The sequence below is a fragment of the Loxodonta africana genome, chromosome 10 (genome assembly GCF_030014295.1).
Source record: "Loxodonta africana isolate mLoxAfr1 chromosome 10, mLoxAfr1.hap2, whole genome shotgun sequence".
Lineage (NCBI taxonomy): Eukaryota > Metazoa > Chordata > Mammalia > Proboscidea > Elephantidae > Loxodonta > Loxodonta africana.
This window is the reverse complement of record NC_087351.1, coordinates 22,817,621-22,831,653: the sequence shown is the minus strand read 5'-3', so window position 1 is coordinate 22,831,653 and position 14,033 is coordinate 22,817,621. Positions and strand designations below refer to the sequence as shown.

General features: G+C 44.3%; 1 protein-coding gene across 1 annotated transcript in view; it reads right to left on the bottom strand.

The window, feature by feature from the left end:
- The window catches only part of RYR3 (ryanodine receptor 3), a 446,068-nt gene that overhangs the window by 225,228 nt on the left and 206,807 nt on the right, over positions 1–14,033 (bottom strand). The window contains exons 30-32 of the mRNA XM_064291963.1: positions 4,237–4,445; positions 2,074–2,249; positions 343–379 (exon numbers count right to left, since the gene is read on the bottom strand). Of these exons, the coding sequence (XP_064148033.1) occupies positions 343–379; positions 2,074–2,249; positions 4,237–4,445 (422 nt within the window). The remainder of the gene's footprint in view (positions 1–342; positions 380–2,073; positions 2,250–4,236; positions 4,446–14,033) is intronic.

The window sequence follows — 14,033 nt, the reverse complement described above, 5'->3', positions numbered from 1 at the left end:
AAAGAATTTAATTAGTCCCCCCTCCCCCCACGATGGTAGTTTTGATCAGAAAGGCAGTTCTGGGTTCCTAGTGCTGAATCGGCACCAAGTACAAAATGATGCCCAATTACGACTACCAGCTAGAGCTGCTCCTATGCTTTGAAGAGCTGTATTTCTTTCCCCCATTTGAGAAATGCCATCTCTGGAAACATCATTGTTCTGGAAGCATCAAGATGGATATTAAAAGATAGAGTAATTGGCTATTAAAGAGGATCACTAGACAGTTCTTTGCTGTGAGGGGCATATTACCAGGCACAGCAAAGAATCAAATAATTAAAATCACAATTGAGCACATTTACTTACTGTTGTTGGATGAGAGAATATTTCTTGCATCTGTTTCCTGGGGGGAGAATAATCCATGTTTAAGTTAGTCATCTTTATAAAGAATCCACAGTTCTGACAGACAACTGATCTACATTTAATGATCAAGGAGACATGGTGGCACCAGCGGTAAAGCATTTGGCTGCTAACCAAGAAGTTGGCAGGCAGTTTGAATCCACCAGCCACTCCTTGGAAACCCTATGGGGCAGTTCTACTCTGTCCTATAGGGTCACTACGGGTTGGAATAGACTCAACGGCAACTGGTTTGCTTTTTGGTTTGGTTTTAATGAAGCTGGATATTTCCTAGACATGAGTGAGTCCAACTAGTTCTGGGACTTGTTCGTTTGTAAGCTGCTACCATAAGGCAAGGCTGTGACTTTCCAACTCTAGTCCCTCAGCTAAGATGACAGATCAGAGTTGGAGGATGGGGAGAGAGTGTAAAAATATAGGTAGGGATGCCTATGAATAGATTATTCTGTTTTCCCAACCAGCTGTGCTTGTTTTAAAAGCTTAGATAGTGAGACTCTAGAGGAAATCCAGACAAGACAGCTCCAGACAGGAAGACACACCTCAGTCATTAAAAACCGACATCAAAGGACAACAGAGAATGTAATCCGTATCAGGAAGGAAGACTTCACATGCCTCATGATTTGCATGACTGCTGGGTGGGACATCGCCCATAATCATGCAAAGAAGGCAGCATTTGCCTCTAGAAACTTCTAACTTCATGGGAAAGCAATGACTGCACACTCACATGCATTCACATTTATTTTACTCCAAAAACACAAGCATCGTGGGTGGCAAGCAGGTTAGGAGCTCGGGAACTCATGAAGAGTAGAAACTTTTTCACCAGATGTGACTCCATTTGCCTGATTGTTCACTACATACCTGCTGCTGTCAAGTCAATTGCAACTCAGCAACCCTGTAGGACAGAGCAGAACTGCCCCATAGGGTTTCCAAGGAGAGGCCGGTGAATTCGAACTCTGACTGCCTTCGTTATCTAGTGCTGCTACAGCAGAAATACAAGTGGATGGCTCTAACAAAGAAAAGTTTATTTCTTCACAGTAAGGTAGGCTAAAAGTCTAAATTCAGGGCGTCCGCTCCAAGGGAAGGCTTTCTCTTTCTGTCAGCTCTGGAGAAAGGTCCTCGTCCTCAATCTTCCCCTAGTTGAGGAGCTTCTCAGGCCCAGGGACCCTGGGTCCAAAGGACACGCTCTGCTCCTGGTGCTGTTTTCTTGGTAGCATGAGGTCCCCCTGTCTCTCTGCTCACTTCTTTCTTTTAAATCTCAAGACATTGCCTCAAGACACAATCCAATTCTGTAGGTTGAGTCCTGCCTCACTAACACAACTGCCATCCATCCTCCTTCATTAACATTACAGAGGCAGGATTTACAACATATAGGAAAATCACTCAATACTGGGAATCGTGGCCCAGCCCAAGTGACACATTTTTGGGGGGACATAATTCATTTCATGACACTGACCTTTTTGGTTAGCAGCTGAACTCTTAAACCACTGTGCCACCAGGGCTCCGTTTACTACATAATTAAGGGACTATACACACACCCACGCCCACATCCTCATTCCTCTATCTGACTGAAGCAGGTAGAACCTATGCACTGAGTTCTCACGCTGAGGTGGAGTAAAAACACACAAAAAGCCAACCCTGCAGCAGGCACAGGAGCCCCTCTGAGAGGGGCGGCTGCGCCCTCACCTTTTCTGGAAAGCATCACTGTCCAGGCAGGGGATGTGGCTGAAGGAGGAGTGGCACTCCACGGGCATGCTCAGGCGGCAGTAGATCATGCCGGCGCTGCTGTTCTGTGTGCCGAACGTCTTGTGGGACACCTTGAGGCATGGTGGGCTGTCCATGGTGCCGTCAATCCTCATGACCTGGAAACACCACCTGTCCTTATCCTGATACACCTGAGGGCCTGACCTTGACCCTGTCCCTCTCCCTCATTGACATAATGTGCGACAGGGCATTCTGTGAACTCTCAAAATGAGTTGTCACCAGGGAGAACCAAGACTATTATTCTTATCACCACTCGGACCCTGCACTAGAGGAAATAACAGATCTGCTTCTAGCTGGGGACACTGGAGGTTTGAAAACGTACCCACCGGGTTTTTTTTTTCAAGTTCAAGGGTGGAAAATAGGTGCCAGACTGGGGAGTGGTATCTGGGTGATGGAGTGCAGTGTCCACAGAGGCTGATCTGTCAGGTTAGGGGGTGTTATGGATTGAATTGTGTCCCCCCCAAAAGTGAGTTATAAATCCTAAACCCCTATACTTATGGGTGTCATCCCATTTGGGAATAGAGGATCTCCTTTGTTATGTTAAGACCATATCAGCGTAGGATGTGTTTTAAGCCAATCACCTTTAGGATATAAAAAGAGCAGATCAGGCACAGAGGAGCAAGCACTAATGGAGGGGAAGATACACGCCACATGAAGATCACCAAGGAACTGAGGAACAGAAGCTGAAGAGGGACAGGACCTTATCCCAGAGCCAACCAAGAGAAAAAGCTTTCCCTAGAGCCAATACCCTGAATTTGGACTTCTAGCCTCCTAAACTGTGAGAAAATAAATTTCTGTTTGTTAAAGCCACCTGCCTGTGGAATTTCTGTTATAGCTGAACAAGTACACTAGACAGGGGGAGGTGGCAAAAGAAAAAAACTTTCCAAAGGTTTTCCTTGTAACGGGCATGAGAATAACCAGATTATTTCCCATCTCTGCCACACAGTCAGAGTCCAAGGGCTGAGGCTTCCAGGGTCTCCATTTAGCACCAGGGAAGTCGCTGTACCAGTGCACAAGCATTGCAGGGGTGTGGGAGGAGGAGAGATCAAAACTGGATTTTTGAAATTGGGGGGGGAGGGGGCAGTGAGTGGCAGAGGAAGTAAACTGAGACGTACAGTAAGAATTTTCTTACAATCTGGCCATTTCCCCTGTTCTCTAGACAATGGTTCTTACTCTGGGGTCCATGAGTATGCTTAAATATTTTTGTATAGTTTGTACATTTTTCTAAGCGGAGGGCAACTCCATTTCATCAGTTTGTCAAAGGGCTCATGACCTCCAAAAGTTTCAGAGCCACCTTTCTAAAGTACTGGTCAGGGGGGACTCGGGGCAATCACAGTCTGTGCTATTGAAGGCTTGGGGTGGGAGGAAAGTTAGGGATCATGAGCTTGTAGAATTCAGGCTGGAGGGTGAATTACAGAAACTTATAGTCAGGTGGAAACAAGTGCTGAATCTAGTCTAACTAATGGTTCAGTGGAGCCGATTTGTTTGGCTTTCCACCAGCCCCATCCACCCCCCCGAAAAGTCCATGGTGAGCTTGGGCAAAGCAGAGGCAAGTAGATGGAGAATCAGAATCGAAACCAGGCTCCTTACACCCTGGGCTCTTCTCAGCTCCTTCTACAAGGTGGGAGCTTCATGATCAAGTCCTGCACACTTCTGCCTAACATCTTGGAAATGGCACCAAAGAAATTAAACAGGGCTGAAAACACAGCACATTATGAAAAGATAAGAATCACGCTCAGGAAATACAGTCCTGAGCATATGTGCTGAAATTTTTTTTAAAGAACACTGAAAGTCTCTGGCTACTATATTGGTATTACAATAGCAACTTAAGAAGGTCTGGAGAAAACACAGTAGCCCAAAGGGCTTGGGGGTCTCTCTCCAAAGTCATTGTCCCCTGCAAGATGCAACTGAGCTGCCCCAAGCAAGGTGCCTGCAGTTACAGCTCTGAGGGCAGTGGAGAAGTGGCTGGGCAGCAGCTGGGCCGTGGACTTAGGTAAGCAGCTGCCTGTTGACAGGAGAATTAGCGGAAGCTTAGTGCTTTGACCCACCTGCCTTGCCAGAGCCACCTCCGGTGTGTAACGTTACCTCTATGTGTGGATGATCCTTTGGCACGTTGACAAATGTTGGGAGGCGCTTGCTGAACCACATCGCAACATCTCGGTTCATGTTGACAGCAAAAGGCTCAAAGCCCTCTTGGAGGCCGCACATGGTGTAATACTTGAAGGTGCTGGCATCTGTCCCAAGGTTCATGCGGCCAATCTGAGACAGCCCCAGAGAACAGATGGGCACAAAGCCTGCAGAAGGGTCAAAGGGAGCCCTGCTTCAGCCAGCAGGTACCACTCTAGGACACTGTGAGGAAGCTGAACCTTCATTTCCATAAGAGCTCTGAGCCACAGAAGGAAAGATGAGCCACAGCCCTTTGCCACTCTTCCTGGCACATAAACTCAACAACAGGAGGCTACCCGGAAATGGAGCCGATCACTGCCCTTGGTATATGGGAAAGAAACATGAGCTTGGATCAAAATCATTTTAGAAAAAAGGAGTCATCCAACTGTGGTTATTTTTAAGATGTAAATAAATATCAAATGTCAAAGTAAAGTAATGAGAGAAAAAAAATGTGAAATTCCTTATGTATATCTTAACTAAGGAGCCCTGGTGATGCAGTGGTTAAGAGCTCAGGCTGTTAACCAAAAGGTCGGCAGTTCGAATCTACCAGGCGCTCCTTGGAAACCCTGTGGGGCAGTTCTACTCTGTCCTATAGGGTTGCTATGAGTAGGAATCATCTGGATGGTGCCAGGTTTGGTTTTTTCGGTTTATCTTAATTAAAATTTATATTAGGCCTGAGAAATTTTAACTATCAAAAAACAAAACAAAAACCATAAAGACTGACTTTGTGCAAACTGCCTAGCTTTTCTGGGCCTTGGTGTTTTCACCAGTGAAATGAGAATGATGGTCTAAAGCAGTCCAGTGGTCCTTCTATTTTTGTTTTTTAACGAAACTATTTCATAAAGCAGGTTTAGGTTGAAAGTAAAATTGGGCAGAAAGTACAGAGAATTTCTATATACCCCTCTCTTCTCTGAACAGTTTCTTCTATTAGTAACATCTTTAAAAAAAAAATTGTGTTTTTGGTAAAAGTTTACATAGCAAATTAGGTTCCCTTTTAACAATTTCTGTACAAAATGTGACATGGTTACATTTTTCACAATGTATTAACAGTCTCATATTACCATTCTGGTTGTTTTGTTTCCATTAATCTAGTTTCCCTGCCCCTTCTTACCTTCTCATCTTTGCTTTAGGGTAACTGTTGACTGTTTGGTCTTACATAGCTGATTTTTTAAACAGGAGCACAGTTCTCAAGTGTGATATTGTTTATTTCATGAGACAGTCTGTCATTTAGCTGAAAGGTGACCTCCGGGAGTGGTTTCAGTTCAACGTTTAAAGTGTATCTCAGGGCAATAGTCTCGGGGTTCATCTAGTTTCAACCAGTCCAGTAAGTCTGTCCTTTTTTTAAGAATTTTCCCAATCCTTTCTGACCATCTATTGTGTCTCCGGTCAAAACAGTCAGTAGAGGGAGCTGGGCACCATCTAGCTCTTCTGGTCTCAGGGTAGATGAAGCCATGGTTTGTGTAAATTATCAGTCCTGCAGACTAGTTTCTTCTTTGAGTCTTTGTTTTCCTTCTTTCTCTATTGCGTCTCTGGTCTCCTTCTTTCTCTATTGCATCTTTGGTTTCCTTCTTTCTCTATTGCTCCAGATAAGTAGAGACCAACAGTGGTATCTTAGAGATTAGTAACATCTTGTATTCAAGTGGCACATTTTTTACAATTGATGAACCAATACTGATACATTATTATTAACTAAAGTCCATAGTTTACATTAGGGTTCACTCTATGTGTTGTGGAGCCCTGGTGGCACTGTGGTTAAGAGCTCAGCTGCTAACTGAAACGTCAGCAGTTCGAACTCACCAGCCACTCTTTGGGAGAAAGATATGACAGTCTACCTCCACGAAGATTTACAGCCTTGGAGATCCTGTGAGGCAGTTCTACTCTGTCCTATAGGGTCACTACGAGTTGGCATCAACTTGATGGCAGTGGGTTGTGGGTTCTATGTTTTGTGCAGTTCTATGGGTTTTGACAAACACATAATTTCACATGTCTACCATTTCAGCATCATACAGAACAGTTCACTACCCTAAAAATCCAATTCCCTGTGCTCTACCTAGTCATCCTTTTCCCCATCCCCAAACCCCTGGAAACCATCAACGTTTTCCCTTCCTCTATAGTTTCGCCATTTCTAAAATCTAAGTTGGAATCTTAAAATATGGAACTTTTTCAGGCTGCCTTCTTTCACTTGGCAGTATGCATCTAAAGTTCCTCCACATCTTTGTGGCTCCTTCCAGTTTTGAGAGATTCTAACAAGTTTTTAAATGCTAGCGCTACGCTCCCCTTCTTCTACAAAATACAATTTACTAACTCCCACGCTCCTAGTCTACCATTCCCCTTCCCACCTAAGCAGAAAGGAGAGTTACACGTAGGAAGAGAAGAAAATTCTTCTCTTCCCTCCTACAGCTCTTGTTCCTCCAAGCTCGCTTCTGTATTCTGATCATATTTTAAAAACTACCATTCAGAACAGACCAAAGCAGGAGTTGAAACTCTCTGGCGTTCTTACTTGTGGGCTATTTATAAATCATAATTGTGGGCCAACACATTGGCAAAGCAGGGAAAGCACTAATTATCTTGAGTTTGGGAGGATGTGGAAGGCAGGCAGGAGGCTGGAAGGCAGCTGAGGCTGCCTAGAATGCTTAGAAGGGACGAACTGCTCCTTGTCCAGTCGTTAAGGCAGAGGTCTGAGCTCACCACAAAGAAAACTGGTGCCACTCCTGGGACAGGAGTGTTAACTTAAGGGGAAATTTTGGGAAAATTTACAATGAACAGCAACTGCTTTCCTTCATAAGGTCTAAGACCAAAATACATTCTTCCTAGAATGAATGTTATAACCTTTTATTTAGGCTATGGAGCTTCTATTTAAATAAGAAGCCATATAAGGGAAAAGGAAATCCTTCACAAAAAAAGTTGGCTACTTTCAGAAGTGATGAGCTCCTTCAGCACATGGCAGAGGGGTGAGGGGCAGTTGCCATCAAGTCGCTTCTGACTCACAGCAACACCACGTGTGTCAGAGTAGAACTGTGCTCCCTAAGTCTTCCGATGTTGATTCCTCTGAAGTAGACTGCCAGGTCTTTCTTCCGAGGTACCTCTGGGTAGACTAAAACCTCCAACCTTTCTGTTAGTAGCGCAGCTTGTTCATTGTTTGCATCACCCAGGGACTCCAGATGCTTCTAACACTATTTCGAAATATGAAAGCACTTTGAAGTTATTTTAGAAGAATGAGGGTGATGTTCCTACAAAATGTCTCCTCTCAGGGCCACCAAGGATGGACAGTAGACAGGTGGCCCTGCCCCTCGGAAGATAGATGGACTGGCTAATTGGACAAGTTCTCACTCGTAACATCCTATGCACTGTTGTGCTTCTGGCACTTTTGTGCTAGGGACTGTGAGAGATGATGCCATCTCAATTCTACACAAAGAGATGTGAAAATAATGAGCCTTTGGAAATCTGGATACAGTGTAGAATAAGGATTGCTCATCAGTAAAATTTCTTGTGCCCCACATTGGGGACAGAGGGCTCTACATGTGCCATGAGAAGATATGAAGGGAGAAGTAACTGTCCCAATCCCAAGGAGCTTATAGAAATGGGGACGATGGATGGAATACAGAAAGTTGTGCTATAAACCAACCCCACTCCTCCCAAGATGGCATTCTGGCTTCTGCTAAGGGAGGGCAACCTAACCCAGATAACCATCACTACAGAAGCTTCCTCTCGGAGCCATGATCATGAAGCATTCCAACCTTGACGTGGGCGGAGAAGAAGGCATCTAAACAACATCTTTCTTTTCCTTTCTTCTCCATTAACTTGGGTGGTGGAAGAAGCGAATAGCAGGTTTAAAAGCCTGAGTAGGAACCAGCCATAATGACAACTTTAGCCTCGGAACATATGAATAGCTTCCTAGTCACAGCCTCACTAACAAGGTAAGATACACACACAAGGAAGAACGGTGATATCTGCTTGAAACCCTTTTCTCTAAGGAATGTGGGCTCCTCAGCATCCTAAGCTATTAGCAGAAGAGCATCACTTTCCTGAGGATAAAACTGAGGAATTGACCAGGGTCATGAGAAGGGCTGGTGAGCCCGTTACTCACAGACCAGCTGTCAATCAGCATGCAAGAGAGGGCATGACTGCTATCGGGGGTGTCATGTCCCAGGGCAGAGGACTGAACTCATTACAGGGTAAAGTGCTATCCTTTAGGGGGCCAGAAGTCCTCCATGCAGGGAATAGCTGAGCACTGCAGGAGAACGAAGGCATAGCAACCCAAGTCATGCAGAGAAAGCAAGGGGAGGGAGAGTGGTGGGGACCTTCCGGGGGCTGAGTGGGTACAGCTGGGGCAGCCCTGTAAACCAGCAGAAGAGAAAGCCCAGAAAGGACCAAGAGACAAGATGAATCCCCCTAAGGCTCTAGCACTTTTCTCTCAGGGAAGAACATTTGATTTCTGGGCACACATAATCTGCTCTCTTCACCCAGCTAAGAGGTAGGAGCTAATGATCTCTCCATTTCTACAATTTCTTCACTTGAGATATTAGAACATCACGTAGTTTTATAACTCTGCATGATAGATAGATAAAGGTACGGGAAACAACAACAACATGATAAACCAAAGTTGTTGTCGTTAGGTGCAGTTGAGTCGATTCCGACTCATAGCGACCCTACGCACAACAGAAGGAAGCACTGCCCGGTCCTGTGCCATCCTTAAAATCATTGTTACGCTTGAGCTCACTGTTGCAGCCACTGTATCAATCCACCTTGTTGAGGGTCTTCCTCTTTTCCGCTGACCCTGTACTCTGCCAAGCATGATGTCCTTCTCCAGGGACTCATCCCTCCTGACAACACATCCAAAGTATGTAAGACACAGTCTCGCCATCCTTGCCTCTAAGGAGCATTCTGGCTATACTTCTAAGACAGATTTGTTTGTTCTTTTGGCAGTCCGTGGTATATTCAACATTCTTCACCAGCACCACAATTCTAAGGCGTCGATTCTTCGGTCTTCCTTATTCATTGTCCAGCTTTCACATGCATATGATGCGATTGAAAATACCATGGCTTGGGCCAGGCGCACCTTAGTCTTCGAGGCGACGTCTTTGCTCTTCAACACTTCAAAGAGGTCCTTTGCGGCAGATTTACCCAATGCAACGCGTCTTTTGATTTCTTGACTGCTGCTTCCATGGCTGTTGATTGTGGATCCAAGTCAAATGAAATCCTTGACAACTTCATTCTTCGTTTATCATGATGTTGCTCATTGGTCCAGTTGTGAGGATTTTTGTTTTCTTTATGTTGAGATGCAATCCATACTGAAGGCTGTGGTCTTTGATCTTCATTAGTAAGTGCTTCAAGTCCTCTTCACTTTCAGCAAGCAAGGTTGTGTCATCTGCATAACACAGGTTGTTAATGAGTCTTCCTCCAATCCTGATGCCCTGTTCTTCTTCATATAGTCCAGCTTCTTGGATTATTTGTTCAGCATACAGATTAAATAGGTATGGTGAAAGACTACAACTCTGACTTGCACCTTTCCTGACTTTAAACCAATCAGTATCCCCTTGTTCTGTCTGAACAACTGGCTCTTGATCTATGTAAATGTTCTTCACGAGCAAAATTAAGTGTTCTGGAATTCCCATTCTTTGCAATGTTATATTTATCAAGTACTTGCTAAGTGCCAGGCACTGGGTTTAGTGCTGTACAGATTTATCTCATTATTGTGCCCATTTTACAGATGAGAAAACTGAGCTTTCAAAAGTTGAGTAACTTGCTCAAGGTCTGTCCAAGCAAGCAATGGGGACTGAGGCCAGGATGACTGTTTTCTAATTCTTATTGACACTGACTTGCTTGGTGACTGACTATTCCTTCACCTTCAAATGATTTCCCTATGTGTCATATAATTTGACCACTTTGCCTCCAGAGTGGGGAAGTGGAGACCCATAACAACAAAGCACTCCAGGTCCCTTAGAGGAAAAGGGCTACCTGTACACTGGTGGCCACAGAGCTCCCTAGAGTCGATCTGGATAAGAGGATTCCTTCAGTAAGGTGGAGTGGCATTACCGCGAGCATTGCCTCTCATAAACAAGGTTTTACACTTTTGCAACAACTCAACTGACTTGTATCTCAAAGGAGACTGAAGAACTAAGACTACAGAAAAATAAAAGGGAAAAAGAAATATCCCCCTTCCCTAGGTGCAGCCAATAGATGCAATTATGCTGACTGATATCTTCGAAGAAGTTTGAGGCGAACATCTGAAAATGGCATCGTTCTAAACCAAGATGTCCGTAAGTAGATTTCCAGTCTCAGGAAAGCAATAGCAAGAACACACGTATTTACATTTTGTAGAAGACCCCAGGTCCTGATAAACATTGCATCACAAAGCCTCACACTAGCTTTGTGATTAGGACGGAGGATACCAGGCAAGTCATCTTTTTATAACTCAAGAACTTGGAAGGAAACCAGTTTTCCAGAAAATACTAACAATGGATTCATTTTCAATCCATTTCAAACTGAAGAAAGACATGAGAGAATCACTACCAGTTGCCATCAAGTCAACTCTACTCATGGCGACTCCATGTGTGACAGAGTAGAACTGTGCTCCCCACTGGATTTTCAGTGGCTGGTTGTTTGAAAGGAGATCAACAGGCCTTTCTTCTGAGGTTGGACTTAAACCTCCAACCTCTTGGTTAGCAGCTGAGTGTGTTAACCATTTACCCCACTCAGGGACTCCATACCAGTACTACCAATGAAAAAACAGATCTCTGGGTAAAGTGGCTAGATGGCTGCCTCAGACCATTCCTGGGGTGTTTCTGAGAGTCTCAATCCTGCAGCATGTGTTTCACTCATTTATTTCATTTCCAGCTCAGCTTCATGAAGATGGAGCTCAGGGACATCAGTGAGATGTCCACCAGCCTTATAGAAAACACAGGAAGCAAGAGGCTGTGCTCCCCAGCCACAGCCACTTTCTGAAGTACACCACCCATCTGAAGAGAGAATGACAAAGGGACCCTTGGTGCCAATGTCTTTGTGGACAGATGGCAGTGACACTTCCTGCAAATAAGTTTTACCTGCTGCCTGGTGAAGAACTGCCAGCTGAGTCCGGGGACCTATTAAAGCTCGACAGGCCAGGGGGCAGGAACAGCCTGGGAGACTGTCCCTACAAACACACAGCTGGAGCAGGAGGCAGGCAGGCCCTCAGAGGAGCACCAGGCAGAGAGGCAGCATGGGAGACCAACCCCCAGTCTCTTCTAGATGTCACATTCTGAGGTCTAGCAGGATGTTCCCGATTTTATCTTCCTTTCTGTCAAACCGAATAAATGAGAACGCTAATGGCGAATGTTCACCTTGGAGGCTTTTGAGGTTCCAGGTGCCTTTAGTGACAACATTGAGAGCTACGATGGTTCAGGCCAGGGATAAAGGTAGGAACAAGGATTAGAAAAAATTCTAATGAGGTAGATAAGAGCAGATCATCTGTGATGCCTTAGAGGACAGAGATAAGAACTTACAAATAACATAAAGAAAAAACAGCCATGAATTCTAATGTCTGCCCCCTTCCTTCCCCTAAAGGGTTAAAGACATCCCTGCACAGAGCAACTCCCACTGGGCTAATGGCCTGAATCAAGGCTGGCAAGCTGGTAATAAGAATATGACCAGATAGGAGATTTTACTTTATGGGGGGCTACAGTGCATAAAATGTTGTATTTTCAATAGATGCTTTTCCTAACAGCTCAAGGCAAGAACTGTTTACTCTTTCCACTTTATGCAGAGAGCAGAGAGAGGCTATATGTTTATTCTGGGCTCTGGGCTATTGTTATCAGAGAATGGCACGCTGACTTCTTTTCAGCTGCCCCTCCACCAACTCCGGAGCCATGATAGAACGGAAAGAACCTTCCAATTATCTTGTCTCTGTGTTATTAAATGTGTTAACACATATAGTACAATTCTATTACCAAATGGCTTCCTAATAATAGACTTTGTTATTCTGAAGTTCAAATTATGTCTCTGTACACAAAAGACCTATGAACTATTTCTTTCATTGCAACAGAGATGATCTCTAAAACCACGGTTATCTGAAAACACTTCCCTTCTCTCCTTTATAGAAACCCACTGCTCAAACTCTTTAGCAGCCCTCCATTTCCTAGAGAGTGAAGTCCAAGTGTACTTGGTCCAGAGTAGACAATAAAAGTTTCTTGAATAAAAGGGCTCAGCCTTGGTATTCGAAGCTATAAGCTGCACCTTATCTGCCTTTCCAGCTTCATCTCCCATAAATGCCCTACGCAAATCTTTCATCAAATTGCTTCACACTACTGTGCAGTTTCCCAAGTCTACGCCATTACTCTAGTCACACGACATGATGGGAATACCCTTCTCCTTAGCCAGTGGCCACCTTCTATTCTCTAACGTCCAGCTTAAACCCTACTCTTAGAGAATTTTCACTCTGTATTAGTCATTTACCATTTATAACTTATTGCTTTGCATTGTTAGTTAACTTTTTGAATTTTCATCATATTTCTATAACTAGAAAATGAGCTCCTTAATACTGATAATACTTGGCATTTGTATATCCTTTAGACTACTGCTTCTCCAGCACTAAAGTGCAGAAAAATAGCTCGAGTATCTTGTTAGAATGGAGTCTGTTTCAGCAGGTCTGGCGTGGGCTCTGAGAGTCTGTGTCCCTAACAAGTGGTCCACACCTTGAGGAGCTGGGCTATGGACTTCACAAAGTTCTCATAACTGCACAACATACAAGAGTCTTATCTCCTTTTTACAGGTGAGCCAAAGACTCACAAGTAAGTAACTGCCCCAGGTTACAGAATTGTAGAGCCAGAAAAAGGACCCAGGTCTTTGGACTTTTTTCACCAGCGAGCACCTTCCTTGGGGATAAGCCTGCATCTTCTAGTTCTTTGTGTTCCTTCTGGCCTAAAGAAGAGAACACTGTACATGGTGGATGTTGTTGGTGTTAGGTTCCAACTCACAGGGACCCCACGTATAACAGAACGAAACACTGCCTGGTCCTGTGCCATCCTCACAATTGTTGTTATACTTCAGCCCATTGTTGCAGCCGCTGTGTCAATCCATCTCGTTGAGGGTCTTCCTCTTTTTTGCTGACCCTCTACTTTACCAAGCATGATGTCCTTCTCCAGGGACTGATCCCTCCCGATATCATGTCCAAAGTATGTGAGACGTAGTCTCACCATCCTTGCTTCTAAGGAGCATTCTGGCTGTACTTCTCCAAAAACATAAGAATGTGGTGGATACTTGCTAAATATTGCTTCCCAAAAGCAGTATCAGGAGACGGTTCTTTCATACTGCTCTGATGTCCACCTACATAATTTCCTCTCCTTTGCCCCTGAACTACTACACGAGCCATTGTTTCTGCTGGGGACATCTGTTCCACTTGTCTCCCCAAACTGAATTCTTTCTTCAAAAATCTGACTTTAAACCTTTTTCAGAAGACATTAAATAATGACTCCATCTGGCTTTAGTCATCCTGTCTTTCTGGGAAAATACATTGACTAGCAACCTTTCTATTTTCCCAACTATCTGGCTCTTAAAAAAATCTTTAGAGCTCTTTGAAGCTACAGTTGGAAGTGCAGGTTGCAGATAATAGGTGTCTGCGAAAGTGTGAAAGTGATTCGTAATACGAAAGCCACTCTGTAAATAATCTTTATGTTATACATACACATTCATATTTCTGTGCTGCTCTTGCCTATGAGGTTATATCTTTCACGTTTCTAGGG